Here is a 17,644-nt window from a genome sequence, read left to right as displayed (position 1 = left end):
GGCTGAGATCCCCCTAAAGAATTGAGTTTGTTAAAGCCTCCACGCGGAAAAAGAACTGATTGATAGGCAAAGATGTTGATGTTCCAGCAAAAACCAGGTCCCAGGATGCCAAAATTGGGTAGGCACCATTCGCTAACATGGCATTAAGCGGTCGCGCCCTGCTTCCGTAAGGTGCGTCCTCGTTGTCATATAATATAGTCGAGTCTGGATCTGTCATTACGTCCGTATAAGTTCTGGAATCCGGAGCTGCTGCCACATTCGTAAAAAGTTACTTTTCGTTCATCGTTATGTCTGTAAAATTTAGTTGTGCTTCGTCCATCATCAAATCTGTCTCCTATATGCGCGACACGAATTGAAGCAGGCTGATGTTGTGGCGCATGATGCGCTTGAGGCTCGAAGTGCACCTAATCGCTCTCAAATCAGTCCTTCCACTCGTGAAGCGATATAGTCGTCCATCCTGCGTGGTAGGATCAACCTGACGCACAGGATCTGTCTTCGTGGACTCATGGCATCGTCAATCATCACGGCGTGCTGGCAGGTCAAGTTCAGCAGAGCTCCATTGACCTAGAGGTAGCGTGGAAGTAAGGCGATATTGGTCGTGTAAAAAGTTACCTCGATGATGTGTCAATAATAGAAGCGACCAAAAGGAAGCCCAAGAAAACGAAGCGAAATAAAAGAAAAGGCAAAAATTATCTACTCAAGCGAAAAGAAAAAAAACAAGCAAAGAAAAGAAAATAATATAAATAACTAAAGAAAAAAGTCAAATAATGAATTAACCCAAAATAATGATCAACTAATCAGATATTCGAGAAAAGGGAAAAAAACTGAATTACGAGGACTCTTTCCTCCCTAAATTTTCAACTTCTTTAACCAACTCCCGCAAAACTCTCAGATGGTCAGAATGTCATCCCAACGTCAGGAAATTTGTTTCACCTGCGTCCAGAAAAACTTCCGCCCACGGTACTTATTAACGAAGAAACAACAATGGAGTTGCTCCCCGTCGTAGAGAATTAGATAATAAAAACAAACAAAAAGGATCCCGAGAATTCGATCCTCTTCGGATGAATCGTTGAGGATGGAACGGCACAGCATGTGGCAGACTGTCTCCGTATTCCATCAAGGACTGATCTCCCCCGTCACTTAATCCCTACGAAGAAGAAAGAATAGTAAATTTTTTTCAAAATTAAAACGAAAAAATAGCCTTTTCACAGAAAGGTAGGGAAAGACACACCTCAGAAACTCGGACGGCAATACCTTCCAGCATATAGCCGCGAAGGCTCGTAGATTCAAAGACTTCTGGAAGGCAATCACCTACGAGATATTTAGTCTCAAAGACGAACACAACAAACGACTAGCTCTTGTGGTATTCTACCGAGGGTAGAGCAGAAAACTCTACAAGGTGGGAAAGGAAATTGAGGCTAAGAAACACACCTAAAACTAGAAATGTGAAGGCAAGTGTACGTCAAACCTAGCCGAAAATAATGTTGAGAATCTATTGCACCAATATTCAACACCCCAGAACGAAGTTGCGAGCCGAAACAGGCTATCTTCCACTGATTCAGGAAACCTGTAAATAAGAAATATTAGGCCTGAATCCAGGAAATGTTGGGCCCCACGTTGGGCGCCATTTGTAATGAACCTGAAGGAAATAGGATGATCAAGCGACCATCCTCAGGGGCCGCGGCTCAATAACCATATCAGGCAGGAGAACCAAGGATCGAGACTGTGGTCCGTCGTGGATCTTCCCTCTCGATCGCGGCACTCGGATTCGAAGACTTACGGCTCAAGGGTACGGTTGACAGTGACTAGCCACTTCCACACATCCATAAGAAAAGGAACCTAATCGTATGTAATACGGTTAAGGATCTTGTGTTCTTTCCACCTCTTCAGTTGCCCATCACCGTGGATGAGAACTCGACCGTTGACCGTTGATTTGCGACCACATGCAAGCTCTTTCGTGATGCGGTATACAGTTCTAATATCATTGCGATCTGCGACATCTTGCGCTTCTCTGACCAGCGCAATAGCAAATTCTCTCTTGTCACGGCGTACACTATGATAAACTTCCCGGGAATTCGCTCAATTTCCGAATTCGAGGGCGCCACACTTGCCATCACTCGTGGCGGTCAGTAAACCCTTCAACCCCTTCCGTGTATCGATTGGATTCCACAACTCCGCAGTAAACCAGAACTTATGGCGCCCTTTCGGGACGTGATGGACGACTTGTACAGCACCCGGGAAAAGAGCACTTTCGATGGCAGCCAATGCTCATCGATCCACTGTCGAGCGACAGCTAGGTCGCACAAGCGGTTGATGTTGAATTTAGAGCTCGCTGCTTTCCAACCCTACAAGAAATGGCGAACGCAACACGCAAACAAACGTAAGCGACCATCAGATGGTAATCCATTTCGAGACCGATGTTGGCGCCTCTCCTGTTATGCACATCCAAAAGACAACTTCTCAATCTACTGCTGATCATGAAGTGGTCGATCTGACTGCTCGTATGGCGTCGCTTAATTGAAACCCAACTGACCTTGTGGCAGGCTCTGTGCTCGAACAGTGTACCATCAATGACGAGGCGATGGAACTTGTAGAAATGCACGAACATCAAACCATTATGGTTATGGTCGCCAAGGCCATGTTTCCCCGTCACATGTCCGAGCAAGGTTTTATTAAATCCCACCGTGGCGTTCAGATCACCCATCACGATCACAATGTCACCTTTAGGAAGCCTTTCTTGAACTATGTGTAACTGTTCGTAGAAAGCATCCTTCTCCACTGCATCTAAAGTCTCAGTTGGTGCCTAGCATTGCGCATTTTCGATGCTCCCTAACCTAAACCGAAATCTAGCAATTAGAAGTCTGTCAGAAACCGGCTCCCAGATCAGGAAAGCGCCCCTTGCGGTAGCCGTCAAAACCACTAGGCTTTCCAGGATACAATTGCACATTTCCACGAAAGGGGGAGGAGTACTCTCTAGAGTCGTTAGGCCAAAATGCCCAGTTTATATAACTGGAATTCCCACTCACGTTATCGAGGAACGTGCGCACATTCCAGAAACCAATTCGCCCGTTTTCGATAGCCAAAAGTGGTTGCCGTGAGGTCAGTCCCTATCCGAGGCGTTATTGGCGTTTCACGCACGTTGTTAGCCAACAAATTTCTATCCTTTTTAGTCGCCTCTTACGACAAGCAGGGAAGCACTCACCCGTGCCTCATAGACACTTGTTTTGTTCCTCCTGTGTTTAGTCTTCTTGAGCTGGATCAAACTTCAGAGCTCGGTTGCCCCCGCCATTCCCTCTGGTTTACCAAATCCAAGTTCAACTTAGAGAACAGTTTTCTTTTTTTCAAAAGCTTCACCCATACCGATTGTGTGCATTTGGGTTGTTTTTCAAGTTTGGGCTATGGATTTGATGCTCCTCCCTGGGATCGTAATTTGGGCACTCAGGACTAGTTTATATGTTGCCCAACCTGTCTTCCGCGGATTCTGTAATAGAACAGTTGGAAGTCCATGCCTTAGTGTTCGAATAGCTGTCACTTTTCGACAAGAGCCGCCATGTCAGGAAATGCCACCTTGATGTCAATGACTTCTCGTCTGACCGCATTGAAGAAAGCACGAAAGAATTTCCCTACCTCCCTTTTGGCTCTTTACGGTTAATTCACCTGTTATGGCACGTCAACTAAGATGAGATGGAAATCTTTTGAAGCCACCATGTATGAGCTATGCTGACGATATCGACATCATGGGAAGAACCACCCGAGATGTACAAACTGCCTTCATCCAGATCGAGCAGGCGGCCATCGAAGCGAGATCTTGGACTGCACATCAATGAAAGCAAGACCAAATATATGGTGGCAACGTCAGCACCGAAGACGAATCAACCAACAACATCAAACCACACTGGTCAAACACAAACACGAAGAAGAATAAGGTTAGGAGAATACAACTTTGAGACCGTTGACAATTTCTCCTATCTAGGGTCGAAAATCACAACCGATAACAACTACGATGATGAAATCCGCGCACGGTTGTTGTCAGCCAACAGAGCCTATTTCAGCTTACAAAGACTGTTCCGCTCGAAACGTCTCACCATAGGGTCAAAGCTCTTACTGTACAAGACTATGATCTTGCCAGTCCTCATGTATTCCTCGGAAACTTGGGTTCTTAGCAAGAAAAATTGCGAACTCTTGGCCGCGTTCGAGAGAAGAATCCTCCGAAGAATTTTTGGCCCCCTACATGAGGATGGACGATTCCGTAGCCTACACAATAACGAAATCTATGAGCGATACCATGACCGTCCGGTTGTGGATAAAATCCAGCTCAATAGGTTACGGTGGGCGGGTCACTTAATCCGTATGGATGAGGATGATCCCACCTGGAAAGTCTATAAGGGCAATATCTATGGTAGAAAAAGAAGACGAGGCAGACCCTGCCTAAGATGGAGCGATGGCGTGGGTCAGGACGCCAGACAGCTTTTAGGGATATCGAATTGGTGGACCTCGCCGCAAAACCGGGATGTCTGGAATTCCTTATTAAGGCAGGCCTAGACCGGATACCGGTTGTTGTGCCATTGATGATAATGATGCTGATGTATGAGCGGGATCTAGCACTCCCGTTGACGTACAATAGATCATCATGTCGGAAGTTTTAGCCCCCTAACTCCGGCACCAACAATGCATGGTTCTTGTATGAAGTATATAAATGTATTGCAGGAGTTTATCGGACGACTGAGTGCAGTGGTCGGTTCACCATGCTTTATTTATTTATTTGAGAAATTTTGAATATGTTGGCTAAGCGCTCCCTTGCAATGTGGCAATGTATTGGAGCCGAACTCTTAGTAGAGTCGGTACCACGCTTGTTCCTCAACTTTTTTAATCTTCGGTTCAGGAATGCTGGTAGTAAGGAATATTCCCGGGCTTGCTCTTGCTTTGCAGTCTAGCAGCATCCAGGCGGATGTGCGCCCTTACCAGTCTTTATCTGAAAGTCAGAGAGAACGGTAATAGCTTCAAGACCCTCTTGAGCATTAGTCATATATTCTTTAGGGAGGAACAGTATAGCCTAAGACCAGAACTGAGCGATTCAAATATCTCGGATCAACGCTATCAGCCAATGGAGAACTGCGTTATGAAATCGTTTCACGCATTAACCCAAGCTGGATGAAGTGGCGTTCCATAACTGGTGTTTTTTGTGATCGACGTATCAACGAACGTCTCAAATCTAAAATTTACCGCAATATCGTTCGCCCTGTCGTCCTCTATGGTTCTGAGTGTTGGTCCACTATAAAAGATAATGAACGGCGTCTTGCGGTCATGGAGACGAAGATGTTGCGTTGGACGGGTGGCGTGACACGTTTTGATCACATCCGAAATGAAGATTTCCGCGATCGATATGGGGTCACACCGATCGTGGAAAAATTGCGAGAGAAGTGTCTTCGATGGTATGATCACGTAATTCGCGCCAACGAGAATTCACTTGCCAAGATTGATCTAAACATCAAGTCGATGGTAAGCGACCAAAAAGCTGGCCGAAACAACGGTGGCTTGAAACGCTGGATGGGGATTTAAAAGCCTCGCGATTGCATCCAGATCAGGCATTTGATAAAACCAAGTGGGGAAACCGACCGCGACGACTTGACCCGGCTTGTGAACGGGACAAGGGCTGAAGAAAAAGAAGAGTCAGTCTTGCAATAAAGTCCCCAAAATTTTCGAGCCACATAATCAGCCCCAGAGATAGAGAACGTACCGTAGATTTGAACCCGGCGGAAGGCTAACAATTAATTAACTCGATCATCGCACCGTCAAGGGTAATTTTTGATACTTCTTTCTTATAGAAATGTGCTAATATCCCCGATGTATCGTCTCCCACCTACTTGCAACTATGTTTCTCAGTATTTTGCTCATAAGCAAACTGAACCCTTTCAAATAACACCGACGAGATCATAAAAGATGATTGCCATAAAACGCCTGCCTGAAGATGAATGTAGTAGATAGAGGCAGAACCTTATAAACAATACCTTGTCTGTCATCAAAAATATCTCAACATAAAATTACCATATCTTTCCTTGCAACCTATCATTATTTGTGTCCGTAATGCGAAACATACTTGCATATTGATACGAGTGTAAGGCAAGTACTTGGGCAATAAAATTGCAAGTAATTGTTTTGAGGAAAGCTAAGGCGAATAAATCCACTCCCTTGCGGTGGATTGATGCACTCCACTATATCATATATTCCTTAAGCTTTTTTTGCCTTCTCGGGGTGTGACTTTATTGAAAATTTAAATTTATGGTCTTTGAAATCGATCTGAGAGTGATTCCTATAGATACCCCTTTGTTCAACGTCCGCGCGCCTATTAATTTAAATGTGCATATCAAGTACCTTTGTCTAAGTTTCAGTACAACACATCAACATTTCTGCATAGTTTATTGTTGAAATTGGATGAAAACGCTCCAAGGAGATGCACAAAAAATAACAAGAAATCTTTTTTCCAATGGAGTTTTCTTTGATTTGCCATCCGTAATCAATGATCATGATCCCAAGCCAAAACGGAAGTTTATTTGAAAAGATTGAATTTTATTGCGCCAGAGAATGATTGATTATTCAACGGAATAAATATTTCATGTGCACAAGGAAAACATGCAAATGAGAGTCGGAATAATAAAATAATCTTTGAACAAATTCAGATGTACATTGAGGAAGACGTACCGCGTCAGAAATACTGAAAAATTAATTTCTGCTGTGCCTGATTTGCCTGATTTGAATTCATGAAATCGAATGTTTTGTAATTTGAAAATCAGCAATAATTTTTGCAAATTACGAGTAAATGCAGCAAAAGTTTGAATACGCATGACCCTTCTATAAAATTAGATAGAAGTCCTGTCCTCATATTGATAAAGCACTGTCAAAGTCGATTAAGTCCTTTCATCGTACATGGCGTTGTCCCTTAGCTAACTTATTTCGCGGTGTGATTCCTCGCTTTATTTTCTGCTTCCCTCCTGCTCCTTAAGAGGCAAACTGATCTAATTGTACACAGTTGCAATCATCCATTAGGTATACTACCTCATCCTTGGACCTGCTTAGCAGTTTCCACTAAGTTTACCCTTCTGATAACAGATTCAAGCACTAGGGTGAGAATTATGTGGGCGAGATGATTAGCCTTGTTCAATTCCCATTGTTTGCTCAATAAGGTTAAAGCACTTCTTAGTTTGAAAGTATTTGATCCATCAAGGATTTCTGAAGCCTCATTGACACCAAGAAAACTAGATACAGAAGATTCATTTCCAGGCGCATTGCTTGATTTTGTATAGTGGGAGAAAAGCATTGCGCATATTCAAGTTCTTCAATCACTTGCGCCTGAGGAATTTAGTGTATTTTTCTTCTGGTGTTAGTGCTGTGTATGTCATAAAGTGCGTTGATGTGTGGCCACGTGGTTGCGAGCACACAGCTGCGACACAACTACACACAAGTCTCAAAACTAGAGATGGTTACCATTTACTGAAAGTTTTTCCGCAGACCAACAAAAATGCAACCACGAATTCTTTAATGGTATCAGGAACCGCAATATACCCACTATTCCATGGTCGTCAGATTGTAAAAAGACTTTTACCGCATATAATGAGCAATTTACTCAGACTCTTCTTCTTAAAAAAACAGTGGCAGTGCCCTCTGAAAACTTTCCACACAGCAACGTCTATGTCAGAGTGTTGTTAACAACTTTCTTGACTTTACCATAATTTCGATTTTAAACTAAAACTACAGAAAACCACCGGCTCCAAACTGCGAACAATCGACTACAAAAACAAAATTTCCATAGAAGTATTGCGCTTGACAGGGACGACAATTTCGCAGCAGACGTTTTATCAAAGTAGGATGACCCACCGTTAAAACAATTACAAAATGCGACGCTACTCGACCTTCAATCATAGAGTTTGAATAACGCTGAAACTATCCTGTGCTGTAATGCTTCCACCGAAACCATTTGCTCCTATGTGACAAGAGCTTGTATCTTGGTCTACCGCTTCTTTCACCATAACAGATCAATTTCCAAGAAAATGATTAAGCATCAGTTTGTTCGGCCAAGTATATCAAGACACACGACAAAACGAGCACGATCCTACTCCACTTCTCAAAAAAGAAAGAATGCTACGAATTAACAAGGGTCACGAAAGTTGATGAGGTCCTTAAAAACATCGACATGTGCTACAACGTACATGAGTGGTTCAATATACTGGTCACACTGGTCTTTACTTGAACTATGAGTAGTCACGGAAGAAGTTAAAGTGCTCATTGCCTAAAGTCTTCTGGCCTGCTCTTACGCTTTCGTCGGCGTCGAAGTAGTTAAAAAGCCTCACGAACACTGATATGCCTATAAAATCCTAGAACCATTTCCCGGCCCATCCCGAACCGAGTGGAAGACTGAAAATCATATCACCGATGTTCCGTACTCGTCCAAGAATACGGTTATTACGTCACTCCAGGATCAATAGACCGTCCGCTTCCTCCAAGAAAATCCTTATGTTTCTTTTCAAAAAGATATTGAACAACGCCGCAGACCTGGAATAGAGGCGTCATGTGACGCTTGATTGAAAGAAGATTCCACCATCGCAAAACCTCTGCTGAGATCGGGGCCACGTCACAGTGGAACATCAAAACTAACATTTCTTCGATGGTCATTGTGGGCCAGGGCACAGTGCAAAATGAAGACTCACTCTTCGAGGTAATACATCAGTACTTCGCATGCCAACCCTTCGTTCGGAACACACTTCTCAGTAGACCCAACATTGGAGAAACCAAACTGCGGCAGTAATCCACTGACATTTGGCTTAATTCCTCCTGCAGGTTCTCTATAGCAGGTTTGAGATCTTGTGACTGTGGGGGCTAACGTGAATGAACAATTATAGAGCAACCCTAATCGGGGGTTTAGGGTCGTTACCCTGATACAGCCGAAACGTCCCCTGTAGTCCAATTTTCTCTGCGCTCTGGTATAAATATTATTTCAACAGCTCAATATGTGATGCACCAGTCATGGTTCTTTCGATAAAAATTTCGGACACATCGTCATAGAGTTTCTTCGCGAGAGACTATTGTGGTACGATTTTGACGATGGACCAAAGACACATCGGACAACCGTTTGGGTTTCAAGGGATCGCTCCTCAGCCGTCTTCTGTGGTTAATTATGTATGATGGAAATTTGAGGTTACAGCTTCCCAAAGGGCTCATCCTTATCCATTTCGCAGATGATATCGGAGTGAATATCGTGGCACAAAACATCAAGGAGATTGAGATTTTGACAAAGGAGCAATTTGGGGAATCACATCTCGGCTAGAGCGCGCTGGTCTGGCATTCATAGACCATAAAACGGAGGTAGCTCTAATCGGCAAACGTCAATGAAGGTTAGGATTAGCGAACAAACCATACACTCGCAATGAGTGCTCAAATATCTGACCAAAAATTAAACTCTTGAAAGATTAGCAAACAAAGGCATTTGGGGTTACAGCATTATTGGCGAAAATGTTACCGAATATAGGCGGTCTAAAGCAAAGCCGTCGGCTCTCTATCTCCAGAGTCGGCCTCGCCGATTTTGCTTTCTGAATCTTCTGTCTGAACCTCGACATCCAATGTCCAACATCTTGGCGAACGAGCGTCGACGCCTCTATGATCGAAAAAATGCAATCGGCGAATCCTACAACTATCGTCGACCGTTGACAAGAACTGAAGCAATACTGAAGTGGTAAAAGGGATGGGACGATTTTCTTAAAGAACGCTGGACTTCTAGAATTATCCCGGATGTCACAAAATGGATTAAACGACCCTGTGGAGAGGTTAGTTATGACCTAACCCAATTCCTTAGTGGAAGTATGATATGATTCAGGAAGACGTGGAACACGTTGTTTTTAATTGCCCGAGATTTGCCGCACATAGATGGGGAGATGGAAATTGTCGCCGGGCGCAGTTATTTCCAGAAAATATCGTGGTTCTTATGCTAGCCTTTGAAACACCTTGGAGGACTGTCGAAAATCTAACAAAGGCTATCCACAATATGCTGAAGAAAGAGCAGCTTCGGAGGAAAGTGATAAATAACAATATGAGTCACAATTGTTATGAGGGCACGATTGGCACCAACACAGTTACCAAAGCTGTCCACCAACCAAACTCCCCTAACAGGTTTGCTAGTCGTGAACATCGATTGCGCGAGATAATATGTGGAACTGGACGGCACGTGCTGGAGATAACCCGAATGCTAACAGTTCGGCGAGATGAGAGCCGGGGGTCTTTGTTTACAGAGATTGTCTCCCTACCAGGACGCAGAGATTTTAGTTATTTGCTTGGACTCAATACAAAAAAAAAAATAAAACCCACCCGGAGTAAACTACTCTAAAAGAGACGTGTAGTCTCGAGGCGGGTTGATACCACCGAAAATTTCTTCACAAAAGGAATCCAAACGGACTAATAAGGGAGGGCACAAAATCACAAAAACCAAACGCGCGCGAGATAAACGAGGAAGGACTAGCCCTAAGCTGACTCTGGTACCTACGCGACGAATGGCTCCCGTCTTCCTTTCCTCTTCATGGGAGGCCAGATGACAGTGGCCCTGCGGCAGCCCAATGAGTTCAGTGTGGCGGGGTTTCTAGTCAATCTCCCCAAAAATATAGTAATATACTATTATTAACCTAATTTGAGCAGATATCGGTCTGGAGGGTATTTCGAGGCCTGGACACCGTACAGAGACAGCTTCAGATTTTTCGGGTCCGTTAAAGAAATCATCACTTTCAACCCCCCGCATTCCCAAATCCCGAAACTAAGACTGGCATTGAAAAGTACTAATCGAGACCTATTCGTTGAAAAAAAAGTACACCCCCCTTTTGCGTATATGAGTATTCCCCCTAGAAAGATGCAACTAACTGCATGTCTGCGCGTTCAAAGTTACCACCTTTTAACCAAATTTCGTCGATTCGTCAACCGGTATAGCCGTTTCTGAGCAAAGGGCGTGTGACAGACAGACAGACATGCATTGAACCGATTTTAATAAGTGTTTGTTTTACGAACAAAACCTTAAAAGGACTGGAGAGAAGTAGATTCTTCATAAATGGAATTTTAATATCAAATGTCAATCATTCTTGTCAATTATGACGTTAGCACCTCATTTGCAAGGCTTAGAACACAGTAAATTTACACGGGATTGACAAGTTTGAACTGCTATAACTTTGACACTAACAGCCGGATTTACATGAAACTTGGCACGCCAATGCGCGATACTGTCCTCTATGCTATTGCAAAATTTGGTACTCCTAAGATGAACTCAAGGGGAGTTTTACAGGCAACTTCAACTTACTCGGTCATTTTACAATCTATGTCAGAACTAATATCAGTTTCGGAAAGTACGCATCGGGGTCTTTCATTTGATACCCCACATAATTATTATATATAATAATAATCGTTGGCGCAACAATCCAATTGGATCAGGGTTTTGAAGTGTGTTAGAGCCTCTCAGAAGCCTGGTCCGCTTAATTTGACAACCTTCTAAAGCAAAACGCCGTTACTCAATGTTAAACTAAGGAGGGAGGCGGAAGAAAATGTTAATTTGTTTTCTTGAATTTTCTTGAACTATGAGAGCTTGGTCCACTCGTGCCGGCGGTTCGAATCAGAAGGATGAAAGTTCGCGCGCCGGCCTCTTGAGAGGTCGCTAGCCATGTCGACGGCAGTACAGTGCGTCGGCGGAAGCGACTTCACCAGAGGCAATGCAGTCGTGGTTCATTTATCCGATGTGCCGCCACATCACTCCTCCTCCAACTGAATCCGCGCAGATGCGGCGGAGAAACCCGAGACATGATCTCGCCAATGCGGTTACTGGACGAACCTGTTGCTTTTTTGGAACATCCCCCGATTCGGCGAAGGGCTTCAGCCCCGACAAGGAGACCCATTGGGGTCCGCCCCGAACGTTGAGCTTGAAGGAGTGCCCTCCTCGGTCCAGGACTTTCCACCCTAATTAGTATCCGCGAGCATGACTTCAGATCAGAAGGTTGCATGTTCAGATTAGGTTAAGGTCACCAGTTTTAGAAGCCTCGTCCGCTAATTTAGAAGCCTAGTCCGCTTACTTTGACAACTTCCTAATAAAGTACAACGACGTTACTCAATATTAAACTAGGGCGAGTAGTGTAAGAAAATGTCATTTACACCGGCGGTTCGAATTGAAAGGAAGTTTGCGCGCCGGCCTCGTGCCAGGCTGCCACCCGTGTCGGTGGCAGTACAGTGCGTCAGCAGAGGCGATTTCACCACTGGCAATGCAGTCGTGGTTCATGCCTCCGATGTGCCACCAAGATAGCGCTTCATTACCGTATCCTATGGGAGACAATGCGAGCAGCATTTCGCTCGTCCGAGATTGCTACTCTACTTGTGTGCCAAGAAAGCTTCTCTAGACCATTCCGTACTTGTAGAAGAACTCTAGTATTTGTGAAAATTATATTATCTAATATCTTACTTTAACAAATTAACTCCCATTTAATATCACCTAACCCTCTAGCTCTCAGAAGCCAGTCCATAAATCATCATAAAATTCACAATGTCAAAAAGAAGCCAAAAATCATCTGACGGTCTTATTTAAACTTTGTTTTGTTCTAAGTATGAATATAATAGATTGAACTGTACTTACTATACTTTGAATATATAAACAGATTGTTACCTGAAAGCAAAAAAAAAAAACAATTTTAAACAAATTCAATTTGGTATTCTTTCAAGTTTGCTTCACAATATTCACTCAAAACACATTCAATACTTTCTTTCAAGAATGTCATTGCACCGATACCATTCATTTCCATCCAAATAATCTTTCCCCTAAGATACACTAGACAACACTCCAGTTATTCATTCGATATTTTCATAAAAAAAATCGAATTTCGTGACCCCTTAATGATATTCAAGGCGCGAACGGACGACTAGACTCGAAAAAAAGTTCAAGTACCTCCACAAACAATAATAAATGCTAACTACAATGGATCTCCCATATTTTTTTATTCACATGTAGTCATATTGAACAGCAAGAATATGGTTACCTTGTTTCTCATAGTCCCACGAATATAAAGCTAACAAAAGAAAGAAAAAAAAAAGAATGAAAACAAAAAAGAAAACTAAATTTTGAACTAGGAAAAAATACAAAAAAAAAATAATAAGAAAATACTCCTATTTGGGATAAAAAAAAATGAAGTGAAAAGCAAGTACAGTGTATACAAGATAGATATTTTCGAATTGTTATTATATGAACAATTGTAAAATCTTGAATAAATTCACTTTTGCTACTTCGCTAGGTAGGTGTGGAGTGGATCTTTTTTTCTATTTTTGGGTAGCATTGACTGGGCTGCCTATTGCTTCTGAAAAAGTTCAGTGGAAGGTCACTCTTTACCAAATGAATGAAACTTTTTCGTATCAAAATGTTACAATCGTAAATAATAAGAAATATGGAAACTTTGTGAAGTAAAGAAGAACATGAATTATAGTATAACATTTTATCATCAACAAATAAATTTAAAAACTGGAATGAACCATAATTCCATATAAAATTGATTTTAATTTATTTGTAATTATAAAGTATTATAAATATATTATAATATTCTATCATATTTCCAATGTTTCCCGGCGGAAAATACCAAGAAATCCTCACACATCATGGATAAAATTGTACTAATTTGTAAAAAATATCTTTAATTTAATTCTCATTTATTAGTTTTTTAATAGTTTTAGCCCCCACAATTTTAATTCATTTATAACTATAAACATTCATATATGTCCTAAATTTTAGTAAATTTTATATTTTATTTTATTTTTTTTATTAATTTTATTTTAAAAACAAATGGTTTTCGAAATAATAGATGTGAAGTCGACAAAAATGTTTGATTAATCGAAAATAACATATCTTTTACTATATTATTTATATTACATTATCATTAATTACTATTTATATTATTTTAATTTTTTCACATTTGTTACCTGGATAATAGCATATTTCAGATAAATTGTATCTTTTATCTACAAAATCATTTCCCGGAAACCCAAACCAAACAAAAATTCTAATAAAATAGCCACCCTTTTACTTTTTGCAAAGTAATATCTTAATCAAACCATTTTCGCAACCATATGCGAATACCACTGAATCTTTAGAAGCATTCAAGCATGTTCAAACTTTAGACGATTTGCAAAAGATGAACCGTTAATCAGATTAGTATGCTAACGAAATGATTTTCAGTAAAATTACATTCGAGGTGAAGGTACTCCAGGTGATCTTAAAAACTGCAGAAATGTTGAATATAAGATTCCAATTTATCTTTCAACTTTGTATCTATGATTTGTTTTGAAGATATCAATTTCACAGGTTCCAAGTGGGATATGTAATAAAAAAAATTTAATGAATTTACAAGATATCATTATTTTCGTTTTTGAAAACAATAAATGTCAAAGAGTGTTTAATAACTTAAGGTTTTATGTTTATCTGATTATATTATATTCATTTAAATACTAAGTGGTTGGTGGAATTTCGAAAGGAAACATTCGGTGCTTCCCAAAGATACTGAGATTTACAAATGGAAGCCATATGGAGGTTGTCTGTTCAATGGCTCACTTGTATGGTGGCACCATAATAAATTCTGAAGATAAATGGATGAATTGGTTTAAAATTAAATTGCTTTATAAATTGAACTGATTAAAACGAGGGATTTGGCCTCCGCATCGTTTCACATTTTCTTTTAAGACTATCGTGGGTAATGTATCTAGCCAAGACTTTGATAACTTATGCAAGCAAATTAAATACCAATAATTCAATTTTATGCGACTATGAATGAAAAAGTACTAATTCACAGGCAAAAATTACCTAATCAGTAACTGACGAGTTAAAGCCCGAAAGCTGACTGTTTCTACATCACTAATTTTCTTTGTCTAGTTCATGTGAATTTAAGGTATCCAGATGCAACATAAAATGCTAGTATCACATTAAAGTAGAGATGGTTAGTGAGTGATATCACCTTAAAATATAATATCACTTTGCTATCACCGGGTGTGATCCAAACATCACAACGTCACATAACATCACCACCCAGTAGAGAAGTGATAATAATAGTATATCTAGTAATAGTACTCCAGCGATAAATAATGTCTAAAATATCCGTGACGATGTGATATCAAATCACATCACCATGTATGATTTGGAAAATTGATTTCAGGATTACGTGTCATGCCTAACTTTAAACTCTGAGGATTCTTTGCTTACACACAAGTAAGACAATAAAAAAAACACGTATATTTCTCAATGATTGGTAATGTCGGCCCCGTGATGATATCACATCACAAAATATCACCGAGTAACATTGTAAAGCGTTCGACGCATCAGATAATCCTTAGTACAGGTAATACTGGATCTCGAGCCGATCCCACTTGTGAAGGAGTCAAAGGCATAAGAAAAAAAAAGAAGAAAAACGTACTTACTATCGAAATTATGGAGGTGAGGCCGAGAACCTCATGCATTTTCTCCGTGATTGTCCAACTCTAGACAACGAACACTAAGTGAACCGTTTTTTGGCCACCTCGAGCAAATTGCGAAGGACATTGTAAGGGAGCCTTCTCGAACAGATTCTGACCTGCGCCGAAACTTACGTACGTAAACTGAACACTGTCTTTCATGTGAGCGGTTGTTTAGATGTTTCGTCACGATCACCATGCAATGGAATGCCGAGCAGTGTTACAGCATAAATTTTTGCTTTGAAGAAACCACCAGGGTTTGATGCTATTAAGCACACCTACGGAGATGCTGCTATGACCTGCTCAAGTGCTCTTGAGTACCACAAAGTATTTCAGGAGGAGAGGGAGCTCGTCGGGAATGTCAACCCCCCAAAATCAAAGGTTAGATTTAAAACCTCATTGTAAAAAAGTTAGCAATGAAAAATGTGCGAGGTTTGTTCCAAAAATTTTGAATGATAAAGAAAAAGGGATCTTTTTGCAAATTTCAACATTCTGAAATGCAAATGAGAAACCCCAAATTTTGTCTCTAATATAATTATGGAAGACGAAACCTGATGTATTCAGCACGAGTCGGAATGAAATGCCAAAGATCGAAATAACAAGCAATCACTTTTCCTCGTCCGAAAAAGGATCGGATGAGCAAGTCCAATATGAAAACCATTATTCTGGTCTTTTTTATTGTTAAGATATCACCAGGAGTTTTTACCTCCAGTGAGGGCCCAATTTTATGCGGAATTACTCGGTTGGTTACGAAAACCAGTCAATCGCGTACAACCAGATATCACCAACTCGTGAAAGACCACATCGTTATGATCGCGTAGGAATGATCGGCTCGTTGTAACGTGGTCCACGAGCGTGGCTCCTGACAAATTTGAAGAGCCAGAAGTAACCGTGGCCTTGATCCCCGTTGAGGAGTTCATCTTTCGGTGTTTCATAAATTTCTAGACAATCAACCTAATTTCTTTGCATCGTCTAGTGTTTCCACATCCGATGCGTATTTTCCTACAATCCCTTCTAGGAGCGATCAAGGATCCAATTGATCAAATGGCCATGTCCAGAATATATTATACAAAATTTTCTGCGCAGATGGCAGAAAAGTATACATTGGGCAAAACAAAAGGAATGTGGAAATACGTCTGGGAAAACACCTGAAGGAAACGGAACTGGCAGAAGAAAATGCTACAACGATCATTATTCCGTGAGGAATGTAAGATCGATGGAACACGTAAGAGATACAGTCGCTCACGATACGAGGAGTGGCATCCCCGATGTGCCCGCGCAAGTAGTTCTGACCGCCCAGCTGACATAATAACTGCGTCCTAGGTAGTAGCCTCGAGAAAGTGTCTCTGTAAAGAGCGAACTACGAATGACCGATAAACGCCGGGACTGGCAGTCGCCAGAGCCGTCGATAACTCCTTGCCGACGTCGATGGGGTGATGTGAGCCTAGCTCTGCCAAGGTGGCAGTTGTGGCATGTATCAGGCGCCAACCGCTTCGAGACCCTGGTGGGGTAATGTGCAGACCGGGTTCTCCTGAACTACCGTGAGTTCCGGGAACAGCTAAGCATAGATCGGGCCTCAGGGAGCCGGGGTAGGTGCTCTAGTTCCGAGGGTATACCCGCTCCTGGCAAGTACGACCCGCTCCCTTGCACAAAATGCGCTGGTAAAAACTTAAACCGCGAAACCGTGAGGAGATAGTGTGAACGGAGAATAAGTTGAATGAATTTGTACGCAGTAAGAAAGTGCAACGCTCACCCCAGCGAAGGAAGCAACAAGGGCTGAAATACTCGACGAGACACCAGGATGCAAGAAGAAGCCTCGCCGAGTGATGCGGCACCTGCGGTGGAGACGGCAACCTAGGCCGTACTATGCAATGTTGTTGTTGCAGAAAGAAGCACAGTAGAAACTACTGAAACTGATCAGATGACTTCGAATATAAGTCCCGTGGGAGCGCTGTCAACTATTTTTGCGAAAGCCGAAGCGGAAACGCTTATCAAGAAATGCACGCAGCTGCAAAAGCAGATGGGGTCTGCGCCGTTCCTCGAGAAAAAGGTCAGCAAAGGGGTGAAAGATGGGCTAATGGAACTTTTGGACAGAATTTCGTATTACAGACGGAAATGAAGTGTAACAGAAGAAGCGCGAAAAGCAATA

General features: G+C 41.8%; 1 protein-coding gene and 1 long non-coding RNA gene across 3 annotated transcripts in view; one reads left to right on the top strand and one right to left on the bottom strand.

The window, feature by feature from the left end:
* LOC119652733 (CCR4-NOT transcription complex subunit 6-like) overlaps positions 1-17,644 on the bottom strand; it is a 476,871-nt gene that overhangs the window by 270,219 nt on the left and 189,008 nt on the right. Inside the window, exon 6 of one of the 2 annotated variants that reach the window (XM_038057029.1) lies at positions 13,044-13,073. The exons of the other annotated variant lie outside the window; for it this stretch is intronic. Coding sequence (XP_037912957.1) covers positions 13,044-13,073 — 30 coding nt within the window. The remainder of the gene's footprint in view (positions 1-13,043; positions 13,074-17,644) is intronic. 2 annotated transcript variants of the gene reach the window in all.
* The window catches only part of LOC119652734, a 374,896-nt gene that overhangs the window by 222,282 nt on the left and 134,970 nt on the right, over positions 1-17,644 (top strand). The gene's annotated exons all lie outside the window — the stretch shown is intronic.

This window comes from Hermetia illucens, chromosome 3 (assembly GCF_905115235.1).
Source record: "Hermetia illucens chromosome 3, iHerIll2.2.curated.20191125, whole genome shotgun sequence".
Taxonomy (NCBI): domain Eukaryota; kingdom Metazoa; phylum Arthropoda; class Insecta; order Diptera; family Stratiomyidae; genus Hermetia; species Hermetia illucens.
Note: the sequence above shows the minus strand (reverse complement) of the source record. Positions and strands in the feature narration are given on the sequence as shown.